This window comes from Lonchura striata, chromosome 1 (assembly GCF_046129695.1).
Source record: "Lonchura striata isolate bLonStr1 chromosome 1, bLonStr1.mat, whole genome shotgun sequence".
In the NCBI taxonomy this organism is placed as follows: Eukaryota; Metazoa; Chordata; class Aves; order Passeriformes; family Estrildidae; genus Lonchura; species Lonchura striata.
The window spans coordinates 34,334,268-34,354,892 of record NC_134603.1 but is presented as its reverse complement, the minus strand read 5'-3'; the positions used below and the strand labels follow the sequence as shown (position 1 = coordinate 34,354,892).

The window sequence follows — 20,625 nt, the reverse complement described above, 5'->3', positions numbered from 1 at the left end:
AGAACACTTCAGATATGAGGACCTCATAGGACCAAGCTAGCAATAGTTTGAAGAGGTGGTTGTTCCAGCTGTTTCCTTCAAATTGGAAAACAAACTTTTCCTTTATAAATGCTCATTTTCTTTTGGTAAATACAGGATTAGTTTAGGTGCAATATCTCACTAATTTTTTGTTTTGGCTTAATTTTCTAAAGGAGTTGATGACCAAGCTGATAACGGAGACACCTGACCAGCCAATCCCATTTCTAATTGATCATCTTCAGTCCAAGCAGGGAAACCGCGGTCAGCTTCAGAGAACGTTGTCTGGCTCTGCTGCCCTCTGGGCAGAGAGTGAAACATCAGGTATGTTCTTGTGTGCTAGAAAGGGCTGGTCTCCAGTATAATCTTTCCATACTTGTGTCCATGATTTCCTGGATGAACAGGGACTGCTTTATGGTTTTGAGCATGGAGAACAAATCCCGTTTATCCAGCAGATTCTGAATTTAATATACATTGCTGTCTGTCAGTTCAGCCTAGGATATATCATGTGAGTATGTATCAGAGTTACAGAATGGAAACAGTCCCAGTCTTAGTGAGGGAGGTTCCCTTGCTGTCCTCTTTCTTTGTTTTCTTTTCCCCTCCCATGGTGTATCTGTGCCTGAGATTAAACTCTACTGAGATATTTTCTTTAATAATACATGTTTTTATGTACCTATCATCCCAACAGTTAATGAGGAGCTGCTATGCTACTTTATAAACTCTAGTGTGAATAATTTATGATTCTAAATCTTCAGAAGCATTAAAATTATATTCTGAAGTTGTATCTGCTCTGATTGTAAAGCAGAAGTCTTAGTTTTCATATTCTGGTACAAGCTACTATTACAATATTAGTTTTGTGTTTAAAAATTGGCTAATGATCTGTTTCAGACTATAGAACTTAAATAGTTGTTGGCAGCCAAAGTATTAATTTGCTGACAAATTACCAATTTATATCAAATACACAGTTTTAACATAGGCAATAAAACATGTACGTAACATGGACATTAAGGACTTTTTCATAACAAAAAATTGACCTTTTTAATGAAAAACAGAATAATTTTTAAGCTTTGATATTTCAAAAGTGGAATAAATATAAAAGAAATCAGAAACAGGAGAAAAAAAAGAGCTATCTTTAATTTGGATTGATATACCTTGTGAGTTTTTTGATTATTTATTTGTTAAGTCTCTGAAAAATGACTCTACAAATGTTATGATATTCTAATTTGATTCTTTTAACAGAAAATAAAGGAACAAGAAGAGATTTTAGAAATTATGATAAGCCTTGGCAGGTAAATGCAAAAAAGCCTAAAAAGTCAAAGAGCGACCTTGCTGTGTCCAACATTTCTCCACCATCACCGGAGTCCAAGTCATGTAAGAAAGCTTCACTACATTAATAATTTGTGCATACTTTCAAACTTATAGTATCTTTTTTCATTTGCATAAGGTTTAAAATGGAAAGCAAACTGTGAGCAGATTAAATACCTATATATATATGTTAGAAGGGTTTGATTCTTGCTTTAATATCACTTGAATTATAAATACTTTATAATTCCCTATGTTGTCATATGTAGATATAAAAGAATTCTGGATAGGTTGATTAAAAGCCAGAGTAATATTTGGGTGTCATGCACAATTTTATTATGATTTGGTGTTTTAGTTTGTGTTGCCATTTTGCATGTGTAAAATCTCTTCTGTTGATATTGGTGCTAATAGATTTTTTTCTGTGTGTCAGGCAATTCAAAACTTTGAAATATGAACAGATACTGTTCAAGGTATAGGAGTAGCGTCAGCAGAACTGGCGTACTGTTCTGAGAGTTGCTGAAGGAATCTAAATGTACATTGAAAGATAAGGCAGCTGAATAGAGCAGCTGAAGAGAATATGATCAACTACCTGTAAAAAATAAGTAAAAATGAGGAAAACAAGCCTTAATGAAATATGCTTCCTGTGTACTGGCTATTGAAGAAATCTAATTTAAGCTTGATTCTTAATGTTAGGTTTTTTTCAGAAATAAATATATTTACAATATGCATACATATAGAACTATAGTTACACAATCAGGGAATTGTTTGGACAAGATTTTTCTCCAAAATAAATTGAAAAATTAGATTTTCATCTGTTGACTCTTGTAGCTTTTTGATATAATAGTCAAATCTTTATAATGCAGGGTGTAATGAGGTGTACCAGATGAGAACAGAGATATAGTATGTGCAATAGAAAATTTGTTGTCTTTCCTCTAAAAGCAATGTGGGAAAGTCTATACTTAGGAGTCAAGGAAAATTGCCCAGTGATCTCACTAAGTCAAAATACTACACAGCAATGGGTAAAGTAAATCATGATGAATTTATGCAATACAAGTAATGTGCTTTTGAGTGATTTATAGTCTTCTATGATTATGAAACATTTTTTACTATGAATAAATAACTGCCACAAGTAAAGGTAGCTGTTACAGGTAGCTGTGTCCCATTGTACAGGATTTTCTCAGGATTATAGTTTTCTAGAAATTGAGCATTTTTCTCTTTTTCTTCTTCATGAAGCACATTGCCTGCTTCAAAAACACTCAAATTTGGTCGTCAATTCCATTGTGCCTCTCAATGGACACACAAATTTTTCGGTCTGTTCAAAAGAAGCATGTGGATTTTAATTTATTTTCAAGAATAAATAGATCCATTCCAATAAATGCTCATAGTAACTCAGTCTGTGTCTTATCTAACGGATTTGCTGGATAATAGCAATTTATGGAGATTTAGTGTTAGAAACAGCAGGCAAAAGGTATTGTGAGCTGTTCCTGTCCTCATACTGTGTTCCTTCCTTCTGCCTTGTGCTTGCTTTTCAGACTCTGTGGTATGCATCAAATAACTTTCATGCCATGTCCTAAAGATCTTGAATTCTCTGCCTTTATCCCAGATGGCGGTGGGGGGTGTGACATCATGTCACTCCCTTCAAATGTGTTCCTACTACAAGTTTTGTGCTTGTTAGTCGTTAGGTTGTGTCATTAGAGGAAAAAAGAGGAGTTGGGCATTCTAAACTGTCAGGTTTCATGTCAAACAAGGAAATATTTTAATTCATAAGACATTCAACATTCATAAGACAACTAGGTCAAGGATCTGTCCTTGTGGACTGAAGGAAACTTAATAATACTCTTCAGTTGGTAAGACTTACTCTCAAGCTATCCAGGTCTAGAAAGAGCATGTGGCAGTGCAGTTTTGCCTACAAAGGAGGTACAGTTAGGACGTGCTTAGTGCAACTGACATTCATAAATACGTGGCTGTACATGGGATTGATTCTAAGCATGCTGAAACGGAAGACTAATATCATTGCAAGGCCATTCTGTCATCTTTGAAAGGTCATAGTTATTGTGGGATGTTCCTGATGATTAGAAAAAATGCATTGATTTTGAGGAAGGGCAATCTGATCAGCCTAACCTCACCCTCTGCAAGGATTATTGAGCAACTTTCCTGAAAGGTGTTCCTAGTCACAAGGCGTAAAATGTGACTTGGAACATCAAGCATAGATTTATGAGACCATGTATGTCTGATCAGATCAACACACTTGCCCTCTTAAGTGATATAACTGGCTCTGTATTCATAGAAACAGCAATTGATGTTTCATACCATGACTTTAGCAAAACCTTTGTCAGCTTCCCATAGTATCCTTATTACTCAGTTGATAAGATATGGGCTTAGTAAGTGGACAAGATGATGTATGGAACGTTGACTCAGCTGGTGGATTCAAGGCATTGTGACTAGCAGTGCAAATTCCCATTTGAGGCATGCTCAAGGGACTGGTACTGAAATTGATACCATTTAAAAGAATTTCCTAATGCCTTGGATGATGAGATAGAATTTCTTTTAGGTCTGTGGTTAGACCAAATTGTGGGTAATGGTTGGTATTCTGGGTAGAAGGACTGCTATTCAGAGGAATAGGACTAAGGAATGAGCTGAGAGGTACTTCTTGAAGGTCGATACAGGCAAATTCAAAATCCTACATCTTGGATAGAATAACCCTGAGAAATAGTGTAAACTAGGATTTGTGTGTCTAGAAAAGTAGCTTTGCAGAAAAAGATGTGGGATGCTGATGGATAAGGACTTTGAATATGAACTAGCTGTTGCTGTGTGCTCATGCAGTGCTGAAGATGACCTACATGCCGGGCTGCAGTAGCAAGAGTAGAGACAGCAGTGTTTGATTTTGAGGTGGCATCTGGAGTCCATTGTGAGAAACAGTGGTGTATTGGAATGAGTCTTGTGGAGGTTCATCAAGATGATGACAGGACTGGAGCATGTGATGGACAAGAAAAAGCTGAAAGAAGTTGGTTTGGTCACACTGAAGAAACGAAGGGGAGATTTCATTGTTACCATCAACTAGTATGCTGGAGGATGAATGAGAAGGCATAATCAGATTTGTCTTCTCAAGAGTGTTTAGTGAAAGGACAAGGAAACAATTATACTGCAAGGGTAGTCAAACACTGGAACAGGTTGTCCAGAGAGGCTTTGGAATCGCCATCATGCAGTGAACTGAATAGTCTGAGCAACTTGCCCTCAGTGGACCATTCTAGGGCACCAGGTTGGGCTAGAAGACTTCCAGAGGTCCTTTCCAGCTTAATTATCCTCTGCTACCATGCTTTGCTGTTCATGCATTTCCATTTTTTTTCCATAACACTGATTTATTTAAACCTTAATTAATCCTATTGTTTTCATTACTTAAAACTGCAATTAGTTGTATCTGCAACTTTGTGAAAATTGTATTGTTCAAATGTAGTATTTGAACATTTTCTTTTAGTTGCTATTGTAGATGTTGGTTTCAGACATGTGCCTTTTTGCCACACCTTGCTTCTCTTATTTTTGACCAAATGGATTAATATTCTTATATTAATCTATATATATATAGGTATAATCTGTGTATATATAGATTAATATTCTGAATGTGCTTTTGACATTTCTATCTTTCTGGTTTGTGCCAAAATCAGCGGGTACCATATACCCCTTCAACTACACAGATCAGTAAGCAAGTGTATTTAGAAGGAATTCTGTCCTAATATGCACACCATATTCCATTTGTTTTGTGTCTTCAGCTTCTGCCACTTGTATTTTTTTTCACAAAGCATCTCCAAAGAGGTAGTTAAGGACTCATCTGAGAAACAGAAAGTTTGGACCTGTGTAGACCTAAAGATTTTCTCTTAGATTTCTGTTTAAAAGAAAAGAACAAATCCCCACATCCAAGAATCTAAAAAGCACCCTCCCAAACTTCCAAAACAAACCCAAAATTTAATGGAGTCCATCAGCTCTATTATGTTTTGTTTCAGAGTTTTTGTCTTGTGCCTGTCTAGTTCAAATGATCAGTAACTTTTACATTTATACAGAACTGTCATTTCATAGGAATCTTTGGGAACATGAGGGTACTTGATTTATTTAATTAGGAAATATTTTTTTCCTTCAGCAGAGTGATGTTGACTGCAGTGTGCATGTTATTCCTGCACAAATATCTCTTCATTATGCTTTCAACCTTTTTACTGAAAAAATACCTCCACTCTCTCCTGCCTGTTATGACCTCAGGTGCACATGAAACACACAAAATTTTTTAATATCTAAGCCATCTGACCACTTGGTTGGTGTGTGCATAACCAGAGTTAACCAAAAGCTGCTGCTGTTGTCTGGTAAGGAAGAAGCTTGGAGCTAGGGGTGTTTGTGTGTCTATAAATGAAATGTTTAAATTATAATTTAAACAATTTAAATTATTAAAATTTGTTCTGTATCTGAAGAAAAGGAAATCTGGAAGTTTCAAACTTGTTTGTTAAACAGACTTTTTTGTTTCCCAGCAAGCTACTTTTAGGCAAAGTCGGTTGATCTCTTCACCACTTCCATATTAAATCAGATCACAGATCATCATTTCATGCTACTTCATTTAGCATTCGCATCACATCCCAAATGCAAATACAATGTTGCATGCTTCTAGTTGCTCTTGGTCAGTCTAGGACCATAGACCATTATTTTAGCCTTTTAATATCCAGATACTATGTAAACCAGTTTGGATTTATTATCATAGAACTCCAACCCGAATGCTATTACAAGATTTAAATACATGAGTAATTTTACCCTCAATTAGATTATACATATTTTTGTTCTATGAGATGTAAGATGGCCATACAATGCATTAATGAAATGTTGGATTTAACGAGCAATTGGTCTGATTTTGTCTGCAGATCATGCATTGAAAAGACTTGTATGGGTAGATAAAACCAGATCTTGTACCATCATCCAGTAGAAAATAAAGGTGTGCTGATTTGTGGCAGAATTCATAACACAATTGTGAATAGATCTAATGTACATTTATGGTCACGGCACACCACCAGAAAATCAGAAATACTGGCAAGTGTGTCTGTCCAATCTCCTAAGATGAGATGGTGAATTCTCAGCTCCATAAAGGGAAACTCTACATATTTCAATACAAGTGCTACAATGTAGATGTAATAAATCTTCTGAATTGTAGGTAAATAATTTCAAGAGGAAGTATTATATAATATATAAATCTCTCAAATAACAAAGATGAGGTTGAGGTGGGTAATGTGATAAGAGATTTGAAATTACTGATACCATTTTGTGGAATGAGTGAGCATAATAAAGAAAGATGAAGGTCAGAGTATAATGAAAGGATTTTGCTGAGTGTGTGGTGACACATGCACATAAACGATTAATGATGGACTTCATGCATACAGAGGAGAATCACTTATTGGAAAAGATTCCTAAGAAGGGTCATATGGTGTTTGTACAGTTCTGAATGCTTCCAACAAAGCCATTCATTTGAAAATTACTTGTGTTTGTTGATCCTAAAGCTAAGAAGATAAGGGTTTATATTTTGAAAAAATCTGTAAGCAAGAAGAAAATGAACTTGGAAGAACAAACATGTGCCACATGATGCTACTAAATAGATGTTGTTTTAGTACCATTCATTATTTGAAAGACTAGGTAAGTAGGAAGAACTGTATGTCTTCTCTAGAAGTGATAAAAATTTCAGTCAGTTCTAATTCTGCTTATCTTCCTCTTATGTTTTGATTCCTCAGAATGAGCCAAAGCATTGTTGAAGTAAATTGTATTTAACATAGAAATAATTCATGACAGCATATCTATTTTGGTACTTTTTCACTGAAATAGAAAATGATTCAGTAAAACACAGCTGATTGCCACCAGCATGCAAAGCAAATTTCCACCATGGTTTTGACTGATTTCCCACTATCCATCTCATGAACTGCAGTCCAAGCTTCCTGTGTTTGTGAGACATTTCTCTAAAATTCGTAACTAGGTCACTGTCTTGAGCAAATGTCCCTACTTTTCAAGAACAAGAGTCTTAAGACTTTCTTTTTTCCTGATGTGAGTTGGTCCATATACTTGGCAGTTGCTGATCCTGGAACTCCAGAGCTGTCAAATAAAACTTGGATTTGTTTCATCCAGCTTCTGTCTCATGACAAATTTTGCTTCAAAAGCATGTGGTTTCTCAAAAATCCTTCTTTATTTTGAAAAATGTGTTTTGTTTCAAACTGCCATGGTATAAAATTCTAGCTTGTGGAAATTTTCTGAAACCTGGAAGCTCCAAGGTTTGGTCATCTTTTTATATGGTTTTACTATATTAAATTGTTGCCTGATTGTATTCTGATAGTACTGTGAGATTTTTTTTTTGGTGTGGCAAATTTAGCATAAACATAGAAAGGAGAGTCTGTCGCACTGCTAATGAGTGATTGCCATAGAATATCATATTGGCCCAATGAAGGTAAGATGACTGCAAAAGGATTCAAAAGGAGTGTGTGATCTTAATGTAAAACAAAGGTGGGTGAAAATAGAGAGAATTCTTTATAGAATTTCTTTTCTATTTTATTAAAAACTTATATTTACAGTTAGTAATAATTTTTAAGAAATACTAGGTGGAACATTTTGCTTTCTGTAAATAAGCAAAAAAGGATGAGAAATGCTGAAGTTGTGCAGTTTAATTTGTATATGCTACAATCTGTGAATGGAGTCAACTTCTGTTAGACATGAATTTATGTACCTTTTAATAGACTTAGTAGTTCTTAAACCAAGGAGTTATAAAATAGTGTTTGAAATTTATGTATCAACAAAAAATTACAAGCTGCTCATTTGAGTAATACCTTAAAGTCTATATACCCACTATAGCTCATTATTTCCATTGTCCTGAGAAGGAAATATATTACTTGCCTTTTTTGAACAGAGAACAGATCAAGACTCTGACACTTCAACTTGCTCCTCTCTTCCCTTCTACTTTTTGAGGGTTCTTGTGTCCCTTTCCTTCTATTCTTACCACTGTAGGTCTTTTAAATGTCTCTTTTGTCTTCTGTCTTTGAGAATGTCTGTAATTGCAGTCTAATACATTAACTTCCCTAATAGCCAGGTTCCTGACGGGTATTACAGATCAGGATATACTCTGGGTTATCAGTCTCTCCATAGATGTCTGTTTTGAAGATGAGTTGGTTTATGTCTGCAGGAGGCAGAATCGTGTTATTTGTGAAAGAAGGACTTCAGCACAACTTTGTCCCATTCCTTTTCCTGGAACAGGTGACAATTGACATAATTCCACAAGGGAAAGTAGAAGTTGATCCAAAGTGGAGCAGATTATATATTCACACAGTTATTTAACACATTTTGTAATAGCTACCAGACTTGATGTCTGAGCATGATTTCCCCATACTATTCATAAGAGCAGTCTGAAGTTTCAAATTATCATGAAACCACCTTTTTAACCCAAGCTATAGGAGTCTGTAAGTTGCCTTCTTTGCATGTAGTGAAAATGATGTTCATAAGCAAAGATTAGTTGACAGCTGTCAAATTAGTAAACAAAAATTTTGAAGCTGGCCAGGATACATTGAAAATTTTAGGCTTTTCTTTGAAGTTATTTTTAAGTGAGTGGTCAGCAACTGGTAAATGATGGTTGATAAAAATGCAACTGGTCCTTTCTGGTGGAAAGGTGGACTAGACATTATCTTCACACCAGCATGATAATGCTGTGTTTGGAGGCAACCTCAAAGTTGCATTTCTTGGCAAAAGCAGCAGCTCACTTAATTCTGAGCACTGTTAAAAAGAACATGTTAAACTGCAGTTCCAGAAACAGCATTGTTTTTGTTTTCATTTCTACAAATTGTTGAAAATGTTCACATTGTTCAAAGAAGGTCTGTTCATTGTGTGTCCTACATATCTCAGACACTCCTCTTCATTGTAGGTAAACTTAGCTCAGCAGTTGAGATACTGTTATTTTAAAATAAAAGGCTTTGGTAATAGATAATGAGCAGCAGATTGTAAGCTCAGGTCTCTGCTTCCCACAGGCTGAGTTTTAAGTAGTGCAATGAAGATTAGAGGCCTTACTTTGTTTCACTGTTTTTTATGAACTGTGTTATCTACAATTTATTATTTTTGAAAAAGAAAAAAGTTGTTTTAGAAGTTATATCTAAATTATTTTTTCTTGATAAAATAGCTAGCAAAAACAATGGTACTCATTTTTCTTTCAACATTTTTTTCTTATTGACCCCTAGGCCACACAATTCTATTTTGTTGTAATTTAGATACCATCATGTGCGATAGTTTAAATACATTTTTTTATTACATTGGTTTTATTATTTTCAACTATTAATGTTAATCATCCTGTTTACCAATTAATTAGTTGTAAGAATAATTCAGGTATGCATTTGTTCATAGATGTTTTTACTTCACATTGACCAAAGAAAATATTTCCAGCAGTTAAAAGAATAGTTAAGTAATTTCCACCTAAGCTCCTTGAGCTTGTAAACTCACTATACAGATTTTTTTCTACTGTAGGAGTCTGAACTGCCAAATCTAAACTTCATCTATATATCTGTGTACATTTAGTGCCAAGGTCAATAGAGCATCCTAAATGGGATTGGAAGACAAAACCGGAGAACCATGATTTTGATGAACTAAATCATATTCTTCAAGAGAGCAAAAAACTTGGAAAAGCCCTTGAGAATCTGTCTCGCAGTAAGTTGATTGATTTTAGTTTTTTAATGTAACCATGCAGCCTGAATTGTAATTTGGAAATACATATCAGGAAGATGGTCTTCTATTCAATGAAGACCAAGGTCATTGACATCAGCACTTACTTTCCTGTTGATAAGGTTTACAGATTGTCTGAGATAATTCAGGAGCTCTCCTGGAAACTGAAACTACTACCCCTGCACCACCTTTCCTTTTTTTATTTTAGTTTTCTACTAGTTTAGTGAGCTGAATTAGCTCATAATGGGATCAACACAAGAGGCTGGCTTAATGAAAATGGTGGGAATGTGCAGCAGTGAGATTGCTCCTTTGTGTGGTAGTTAAAGGGGGATCAACTTTTGCAAAACCTTAACCTCATTGATGGAGTTCAGACTTGTTATTGAAAAACATTTACCTATTTTGTATCCTTGATTTCATTGACTATTGCAAATACAGGTGAACCCGGTGGGAAGAAATAATGATGTCTGACTCCAGTTCAGAAGGCTGAATGATTTCTTTGTTATAACTATACTATAATACATCAATATACTATTTAAAGGAAATACTAAAACTACAAACCTACTTTTTCTAACTACCATATCTAACTGACTCACAGCTTGTGACCCTCTCGTGAGAGTCCATACACAGGTGGATTGGATTGGCCATCAGGCTCAAACAATCCTCACCAGAATCCAATCAAGCAATCACCCCAGGTAAAAAATTCTCCAAATACATTCCACATGGGAAAACAAGAAGCAGAAATAGAAACTGTTTTCTCTTTCTTGCCTCTGTGCTGCTTTATGAAAAAATCCTGAGAAAAAGAATGTCCTTGTGACAATTGACGTTTTCAAAAGAAATTAAAACATTTTAAAGCATCTCAAATAAATACTCAGAAACATAAAATACTGTTATTTCATAATAAACACCATGTATTATCCCTTAAAGACTTGTGTAATTAACAGCTCTGAGGCTTACTGGATATGATCAAGAATAGCTGCTATTGTTTTTTTCCTTTTACTTTCTTTCCTGTAAAAGAGAATTCTGAAATACATTTGTGGGAGGAAATACTGCTAACAATTTTTAAAGTATGAAATGATGACAAGTACTCTTTGCCATGCTACATGAAAACTAGGTGTGGCATGATATAGGAGATATTTGTGTGAGAAATGTTTATTTCGTCTCTCATTAAATTTTATCCCTGGAAGTTCTTCATTCTCTGGAAAATTTACAGATAGTGAGGTCAGAGAGAGATGAATGAGGAATAGAAGATTTGTTTTGCAATTAATTTTGAGAGTCAGCATTTTTTCAAATAGTGCCAAATACCCAAAACTAGTTTTCCCAAATCACACTCTCCCAAATGTTTTACGTTGATAACGAAAATTATATTCTGAGCAATTTTCAAACTTGGATTATAGTTACAAAGCTTTTTTGAAATACTTTTCTAGTAAATTGGTCTCTCTGCCTGTGAGGTTGGTTTAGCTAAACCAACTCTGGTCAGCATCTCTGATTTGCAGCCTCACTGTTGCCTGACTGTGATGGATGCGAGTATCATTTTCAAGCTTTTCTCCTTCAGACATGTAGCCAAGCTATGCACAGATAGAGAAACAATATTTTGACTTTCAGGAAGGCTTATTTATTGACTCTCTGGAGATACAAACCAATCAGGTGTGAGAGTTCAATAATAAATGCCTAAATCCACTCTTCAATCCTACATCTTTGTCTTTCCTTCAGAATATTGTGAAGTTTCCACTTTTACCTAGAATGATACCTATATGTCCTTATACCTAAAATAGATTGTGCAGCATTCTGTACCTCTTCTTGCCCCATAGTTTTCTAACTAGAGTATAAAACTCTGCAGCTCTACTGGGTCCTACACTTGGACTGGGTGAATGTACCTGGTGAACACTGTTGAAGTCTGTTTTTCATAGTTGTTTCAGAAGTGAAACATTCTTCACTATTTCTCGCTAGTACTTGATGCTCTCTGGTGGTTTGTCGAGATAATATGGGAATTAAATCCCATCCCCCAGAGTGCTTTAAATCACTCACAACCTGATAATCAGTTCACTTTCATGAATGTGCTCTCTATTTCTTCATCAAGATCATTAATGGAAATATTGTCAGACCTCTTCATGATCCCATTTCAGATCTGACAACCAGCCCTTGAAAGCTACCCAGTAAGAATGTTTGTTCCCACCAGGTGTTTTTCTGCCTTGCAGTGTTTTCATGTAGATTGTAATTCTCTACTTTTTTTTCACTGAAGTATCATTTCGGATAGTAAACAGAGTCTTATAGCTGGAGTATTTTGCATCTGCTTCTTTTTCTTATCCACTAGGCAAGTTTCCCAGTTGAGAATGCAATTAGACTAATTTAATGTAATTCATTCTTGATAAATTCTTGTCAGCTCATTCTTATGGCCTTTCTATTCCATTAGATGTTAATACATTATTTATTTAACAGCTTTGTCTATGATTCTTGCTGTTGTCTGATTTAGGCTTGGTAGTTAGTAGTTGCCTACATATTTCCTTTTTCTTTTTCAAAGATATGTATTTGCCCTTCTCTGGCCTCTCTGTTCCTGAAAGACAGTTGCTAATGGATTAGAGGTTTCTTCAGTTAGTTAGTTAAATGCTCTAGAGTGAATTTCACAAGAGTCTGCTAATTTGAATGTATCTAAATCACCAGTGTATCTTTCAGCTTCCCTTGTCTGACTTGAAGTTTTTCCGTTTAAAACCACTGCTGTTAAGCATCTGGTTGCGACTGATCCTTTTTTTTGATGAAGACTGAAGCAGGGAAAGTATTGAACACTGGGAATTCTTTGTGTCATCTCTTATTTGCTTTCCTTCTCTTTGATGTAATAGTTGTGTATTTTAATTTGTTCTCCTCTTCAAGTGTGTATATAGTATCTTTTTATGGCTTTTTATTTTCTTTTATAGTTGCTAGTTACTCTGCACTTTAACCTTTTTTTTTTGTTGCTATCATTTAAACACTTGCATCCGATTAATTCTAAGCTGTATCTCCTTGTTTCCAGGTTTTGTTCTTCTGATTTTCACTTAATTTCAAGAAATAAAAAAATCTTGACTATTACTTCTTACATGATACTGAAAAATCAAAATCAAAAATGTAAAAATTTTGTAAATAGAGAAAAGGTAGAATTTTGAAAATAAATTAATTTTAGTTCTCACAGAGATAGAATATAGATTGCACATAGGAAATACCTTAGGGGGCTTCAATGAATAGAAGGTCTAGGACTTTAGAAGTATAAGGTGCATGAAACTCATTATGTGCTGTACCCAAATGAACATCCCATATGATGAATTTTAAAAAAGCCATCACAAGATCACACATCTAGCTCTCCTGTTGCTTGTTTCAGGCAGGCTAATTAGTGCTTTTGTTTCTACAAGCATACGGTGAGTTTAGTACTGCATTTGATACCAACCTTATTTTGAAGTGGTGTGGGACAGACACTGGGCTCAACAGCTGTGTACACAAATGATCAAAAATGTACTATTAATGGCTTTTTACAACACCCTCTATTTTTTCCTTCAGTGTTTCAACAGTGAAGAGTGACACATGAAATGAAATGTTTGAAGTTAAATTAATTTTCTGTCAAGTCCTAGAATTTTTTTACATTTTAAAGATAAGCTTTGGATCTTTTTGTGAATTTCCATGACTTTGTTGCCTCTTAGGAAGTTGACATAGTCTGTGAATTAAATTCTAGTTTCTGTTGCTTCATTTACTATGCAGTCTAGATACTTGCTTTGAGACAAACTTGTGCACTTTATGCAAAATTAGAGCTGCCTGTAAGATTTGGAAGGCAAAACTCAGGCACATAGATGTCTGGTCTCTTCTGTGTTTGTTCCTAGTGATTAAAACTGAACTGGCTTTTATTTGGACCCTTTCTCCTAATCCCTGTCAAGAGTGAGTAATTCTATGCTTCAGGAGGTCTTAGAAACCAACAAGTGACTTCACTTAGAGGTGAAAGTATCTTAGGAGTTTTGAGAGTCTGGAGAAGATTATTTTTGTAATTATGGTCCAAGTGTGGTGGAGCTTGCTGATTTAAGTATACAATTTTTCAGAAACTTACCCACATGGGAGAGCTGAATTTCTTTGTTTCTTCAATCAGCTGTATGTAATTGAACTGGATTTGGAACTATCAAGTCATCTATTTAGGGAAGATTTTGGTTTGTGAAGCAACTTACAGGAATATACTGCATTTCCCTTGTGCATGTTTAATTTTCTTTTATTGCAAGGTCTCCTACCTTTATTGTTGTCATCCTTCTTCCTGTGATGATCATAAGGAAGAAAAATTCCAACCTTTTTCAAATATATGCTCTTGTATTTCACCTTCTGGCCTGTTTGCCTTTAAACAGAATTAAAATCTGTAAAGCTAAGGATCTTGCTGATGAATGCCTTTGATCTTGCCTTTGTCCTTCCCCTATTTTCTGAGGATGGAAAAACAGATAACAAGATATGGAAACCAGTGAATTATGAGAGTTTTAAGTAGGGGAAAATTGAGAATTAAATCAGTAAGATCATACTGCAATTAGGTGGGAAGCCTGCATACTTGATGAACAACTTTGCATCTTTTATACAAATAGTTAAGGATTAGAGTGGCGATTGAAAATGTGTGCATATTGAAGTGCTGGTAACTGCATTTGATGAAAAAATATCTTCTGCTATGAGATAGGTACTGTTTCATAATCACAAATAGCCTTTTAGTGAAGATAACTGACATTTTGTTGGTAATGTTTGAATGCTTGTTCAGGCCAGGTGTACACTAAAGATCAGAGGGGAAGAAACAAATTTATCATGCTTTGAATTCAGTTGACATTCTAAAGTCAAAAAATGGTAATAAGTTAACATTAACCAAAACTATGAATCCAAGTCAGTTTTGGGGAATCCCAGAAACAATGGTATCTACATGTAACCAACAGGAGAAAAATCCTCTTTTGTTTCCTAACTTTGAAGGGGAGTAATCAGTAAACAATCAGTAAATGGGAAAACCATGTTTTCCATCTAATAGGAGATATTGCTGGAGATCATAAGCAATTACAGAATGGTTCAGGTTGGAAGGGACCTCATGAAAGCATGCAGTCCATCACTACTGCTCAAGCAGGCTCACCTAGAGCAAGGCTTTTCAGTACCTTCTAGAATGAAAGATCTCCAAGTCCCTCCAGAGTATCCCAAACAGTTATCATAATATTAGAATCAGTTGATGTTGCCTTTCACAATTTTGTTGAGAAAGGCAAACTTTCTCATTAAGAAAAATATAAAATAGTAAAACGTAAAAGCATATCTTCTGTTTATATTGTACAGGGAAGAAGATAAGCAACAAGAGTAAAAATCTCATAACCAGAAGGGTAGAACAAGTTCTAAACAAAATCACAATATGTTAACAAACTGCTAAAATCATGTCCTCAGTTTTGTGGATGAACCTTTGAGTATGTGGGATGTGAGAAGATTTATATATACATCATGAACTACTTGAATGCATTTAGTAGTCTCTGACAAACACATTAGAATGGGGTTTCATTTAGAAGCTTCTACACTGTAGGAAACTGTTAATGATTTACATTCCAGATATGGAAAATGAACTTCAGTTGAATGACACATTTATTGAAGCCAGCCATTTCTGATGATGGTGATCATGATCATATAACTGTAAATGCACATCTTCAGGACACATAACTAGACTTTTGTCAATTGCCTTATGGGGGGCATTGTTTTAGGACATAACATATTAGTATTTTTTTTTCAGTTGTATATAGTTGGTGATCTGAAATTGACATAGAGTTTATAAAGATTACTTCCCTGATATCAGTTGATCATGTAGCCCTAAATGTGTTCTGCTAACTGAGCCACAAGACTAGTCATCATGTAGAGGATTTTTCCCTTCTTCACTTCAGTCTGAACTTTAAAATCATGATATTCTTGCATGAGATCAATGCTTGTGATTTATTTTGAGATCAACTTTTTTAGATAAGCTCAATCAAACCTTTAAGGAAGATAATTTTATCTCAGCACTACAGCTGTTATCTGATACTGCCTTTGCTCATAAAATCCACTTGCTTTTAGTATGATGTATGAGTAATAATACAAAATAATGTTTTCTGAGATTGAAAGAGGAACAATGTGAGCATAAATATTACTCTTCAATTATAAACTGGGGCTTGTATGGCCAAGAGATCACTGTTCCTTTAGCTATATGTATCTTTTTCCTGCAGATATTTTAATCACCTCTGTGAAGGTATTTGCCATTCTGATCCAACCTCCCCTAAGTTTTAGGACTAGAGTATTTTTTTGAGTTATCTTGTCCTTTCTTTAGTATTTGGCTTGCTAGAAGTTTCTGTAATGTTATTGCAGAACTGGGGTTTGTGTGACTTTCATCTTGGATATGGAACTTTCTAGTTCTTAGTACAAGGGGGCTGGCATTTGTAGGGCAGCTGAACATGAGCTATGACTCTGTCCTTGACTTCTGAATGCTGTGGGGTACCAATCTTTACTCGCCTATTGCACTGTACGCCTTCCTCTAAAGAGTTCTGCAGTTTTCATTATTCTCTTCTGAGATGACCTTGACCTATGAGAGTTTCTGGGACATAATATTTGTTGGATTCTTTGGATTTTATTTCTCTGTGTTTGCATAATTTATTAGTCACTAAACCTAGTCCGGAAATCTGTATTCTACATTGGAGCTACTCAGAAATTTGGATATAGATATTCTGCAAGTCTAAAGCTTATTTTGCTAGGGATCAATTATTTTTATCTTCTTTTAAAGCCAATTTGAGGAAGAGGGATTAAATCCCTGTTTTCTAAATAGCAACTATAAGATGTATATTGTGCTTCTATGTTGATATGTGGTGCCTTGAAGATAACAATTTCTCTTGATTTAATATGGCCAGGTGTTGGGAAGAATATTATCCTTGTTCAAGATGAATGCCACTTAAAAAAGTTGAAAGTTGCTTAATAATATGAGAACATACACCCCTCACTGGTGAAAACTCTGAGGTTTCATTTCAGCATGCCTTCACAAAAAATTTTTGAGTTACCACTGGAGAAAAGTGGTAAAATGACTCTCTGTAGATAAAGGAATATTATAAGAATGTCTATTATGACAGTCAATGACAAACATATTTTAAAGTTACTACACAGAAACGAGTGAGATTTTTTAGGATTTTGTGTACTTTTTCTGGGGGAGGAATGCTTTGCTTGGTGCAACAAAAGCAACCATTTTATTTCCTTTATAATTCAAGAATGGTATGAAAGAGCTTCAGTTTTCCTTGTTTTCAATACATGTTTCATAGAGGTACAGGGACTTGAACATACAGGCCTGCCTGCTGCAGTATGGCACAAGGTTTTGCCATGGAAATGTAACTATATCTAAGATGGCCTATCCCACCAGTAAGAAGAACATAAGCTTTCCCTGAGAATTTTGAGTTGGAGAATGCATGGGGAAGTGAACTCCTGGACAGTTGATACATGATACAGTATTTCTGTGTTTGTGCTCAAAGCTGCAGGATTATTAATGGTAGAATAAGAATGCTGTTTCTGTCCTGGAGTTTGTTACAGAACCTGAGATATGCACTATGAGGTTGACAGTCCAGCCATCCAGAAGTTCCCTGGCCTAGACTGATCCTGAGAATGAATTTTGTCAAGTTAGTCAGAGTTACATTGAAATTGTCTTAGTATGTCTAAAATTTGAATGTCAAAAGCCATGTGTCAAATCCAGAAAGCTTTGTTTGGCAGGTAGGAAAACTCGCTACTGGGAGCTCTGTGGCCATCTTCTGGATGTTTAGGAAAATACATAAATATTTCCTTGAATATTGAGTTAAATAATGGTAATCTAGCATACATTAAAGTAGTAGCATTTTATTTTCTTATGATTGGTGCACATAAGTCTTCTTAGGTGTACATTATGTGTTTAGAAAAATGCAGGTCTTAAAAAAAGCCCCTTAACAAATTTTTATTATGTGTTATTACTTCCTGTAATTATTTAAGGACCACAAATGAAAACAAAAATTATTGATATCTCTTTAAGTTCCAAAACTTTAATTCTTATTAGAATACTAGATCTGTCATTTCAGGTGTGTATAGCATATGCAAATATTGCCACCAGTAAAAAAAAAAACAAAAAAACAAAAACAAACAAAAAAAACCAAACCCCAAAAACCTACTGTAAAACTGATCAGGAATAATGCAGCAGAAAGGCATTTTACCTTGCCATTTCATAGAATCATAGAATATTTTGAAATTGAAGGAACCTTAAAAGTTCATTTAGTTCTACCCCTTTCCATGAGCTGGGACACTTTTCACTAAATCAAGTTGCTTCAGGCCCTGCGTAACCTGAGAACACTTCAGGAATGGGATATCCACAACTTCTCTGGGCAACCTGTTCTAGTGTTTCCCACCCTCACAGTAAAGAATTTCTTCCTGATATCTAATCTAAACGCAGCCTCTTTTAGTTTGAAGCTGTTATGCTTAGTCCTATCACTACATGCCCTTGTCCCTCTACAGCTTTTTGTAGCCCCTTTTTAGGTACTGGAAGGTGCTATAAGGTCTCCCCAGAGCCTTCTCTTCTCCAGGCTGAACAACCCCAACTGTCTCAGGCTGTCTTCATAGGGGAGGTGTTCTGGCCCTCTGAGCACTTTCATGGCCCTCCTCTGGACTTGCTCCAGCAGGTCCATGCCCTCCTTTTTTGGGGGGTTCCAGAGCTGGATACTCTCCAGGCGGGGTCTCGCAAGGGTGGAATTTAGGTAGAGAATACCTCCCTTGACCTCCTGGTTACACTTCTTTTGATGCAGCCCAGGATCTGGTTGGCTTTCTGGGTGCACCTTTCAGGTGCCCGTTGCAGAGTAATGTTGAGTTTCTATTGTTTACCGACACTCGGAAGTCCTTCTACCCAGGGCTGCTCTCAGTCCATTCTGTGCCCAGCCCCTACTTTTGCTTGGGAGTGCTCTGACCCAGGTGTAGGACCTTGTATTTGGCCTTGTTGAACTTCCATGAGATTGGAACAGCTGCCCCACCTCTGAGGCCTGCCAAGGTCCCACTGGATGGCATCCCTTCCCTCCATCATGCCAACTGCACCACACAGCTTGATGTCATCAACAAACATGCTGAGGGTGTCCGTGTTACTAAAATAAACAGCACCCATTCCAGTATCATCCCCTGGGAAATGCCACTCACCACTGGTTTCCACTGTGACACTGAGTTATTCACCACAGTTCTTTGGAGTATGCCAATCCAGCAACAACCCTCTGAATTATCCACCTATTAAAGCCACATCTCTCCAGATTAGAAACAAGGATGTTGCATGGGACAGTGTCAACACAAGACAGTGCTGCACAAGTCTGTGCAGATGACGTCAGTTGCTCTTTTTCAAAAAGACCTGAACTTGTGTGGTGCCTTTTGTTTTGAAAATAGCTTTTATGCTGTTGGATTGAGAACATCAAAGTCTAAAACTCACTTTTCAAAGATAAATAATGTCAATGAGCGGAGGCATTAGGTGTTGGATAAATAAAGCTCTTCTGCTAAGAATTATATGCATATGCAAAAGCTAGACATTTTAAGGAGTCATGGAATTGTTGTTAACAATGTTTAGTTTTCTTTGAAAAGAAAGTTAATTTCTTGGTAAGATAGAAATGAAGCAGCATGTCCTAAGCAGAAAACTTGTACTGTGCAAGACTCGGAAGGATTTTATTTTATTAAATATAATGCAAAGGTTTTGAGAGGTGACTTTTACATCAGAGAAGATGCTGTAACGCTGTATTGATCTACATCTTTATGTCTCCATACTTAGGATTGTGCTGCTGAAGACTGTCGTAGGGATAGAAGACTGGGAACAGAAATCTAAGATAAACCATCTAAGATGGTTTTAATAATCCATGCTAATTTTAAGAGACAGGACAAACAACTGATTTAGTAATTTAAATTTACATAATCTGTAAGGTAAATGGTTAATACAGCATGAGAAACATTTTTAGGCAATCTGCTTAAAGTAGATTCGATAATAGTAATTAAAATATAATAAGTTACAAGTTATAAGTTAATGAATGTATAAGTTAAAAGTTATAATAAATTACATTGTTATTACATTGTTTGTTAGATATAGTTCATTTAATCATACCAGGCCAAACCTTTCATGTGCTTGCCACATTTCTTGCAATCTGACAGTACATTGTTCTTTCAGTCCTCTTCAAAAACCAAGCTAATGACAGAATGAGTGTTCCAGCTGAGAGAGGCTGTGCTAGCATTAACAGCACCTCTCCAGATTTGTTGCTGATCAGAGATGGCAGTAGTTGTGGCTGTGGAGCATTTCTGAAGGACTATGGAAACATGTTCATACCAATTATTTCATTGTTCAGCACCCTTACAGCACGGAGGGTTGTTACATCCTAAAGGAGAAACAAGTGCCTGGATACTTGTGATGCCTGATCAAATTTCAGCACCAGTAACTACTTGTAAAAGGGAGGCTTTTTTTAAAGACATGAAATTGGCAACTGGCTACCTAAATAATTACCACATTAAACCTTGCCCATGAGGCTTAGCTGATGGTGGGAAGCACAAACTTTTCACCCCTTTAATTTGCAATTGTTAGTAAGAGTGGTTGGTCTATTGTATAGTTGTTAGTTT

General features: G+C 35.8%; 1 protein-coding gene across 8 annotated transcripts in view; it reads left to right on the top strand.

Moving 5' to 3' along the window:
• Positions 1–20,625, top strand: part of C1H8orf34 (chromosome 1 C8orf34 homolog) — a 147,304-nt gene that overhangs the window by 22,426 nt on the left and 104,253 nt on the right. For 7 of the 8 annotated variants that reach the window (XM_021555582.3, XM_021555578.3, XM_021555576.3 and 4 more), the window contains exons 2-4: positions 192–339; positions 1,255–1,386; positions 9,880–10,008. In XM_021555582.3, the coding sequence (XP_021411257.1) occupies positions 192–339; positions 1,255–1,386; positions 9,880–10,008 (409 nt within the window). The remainder of the gene's footprint in view (positions 1–191; positions 340–1,254; positions 1,387–9,879; positions 10,009–20,625) is intronic. The other variant, XM_021555581.3, reaches the window with a different exon arrangement.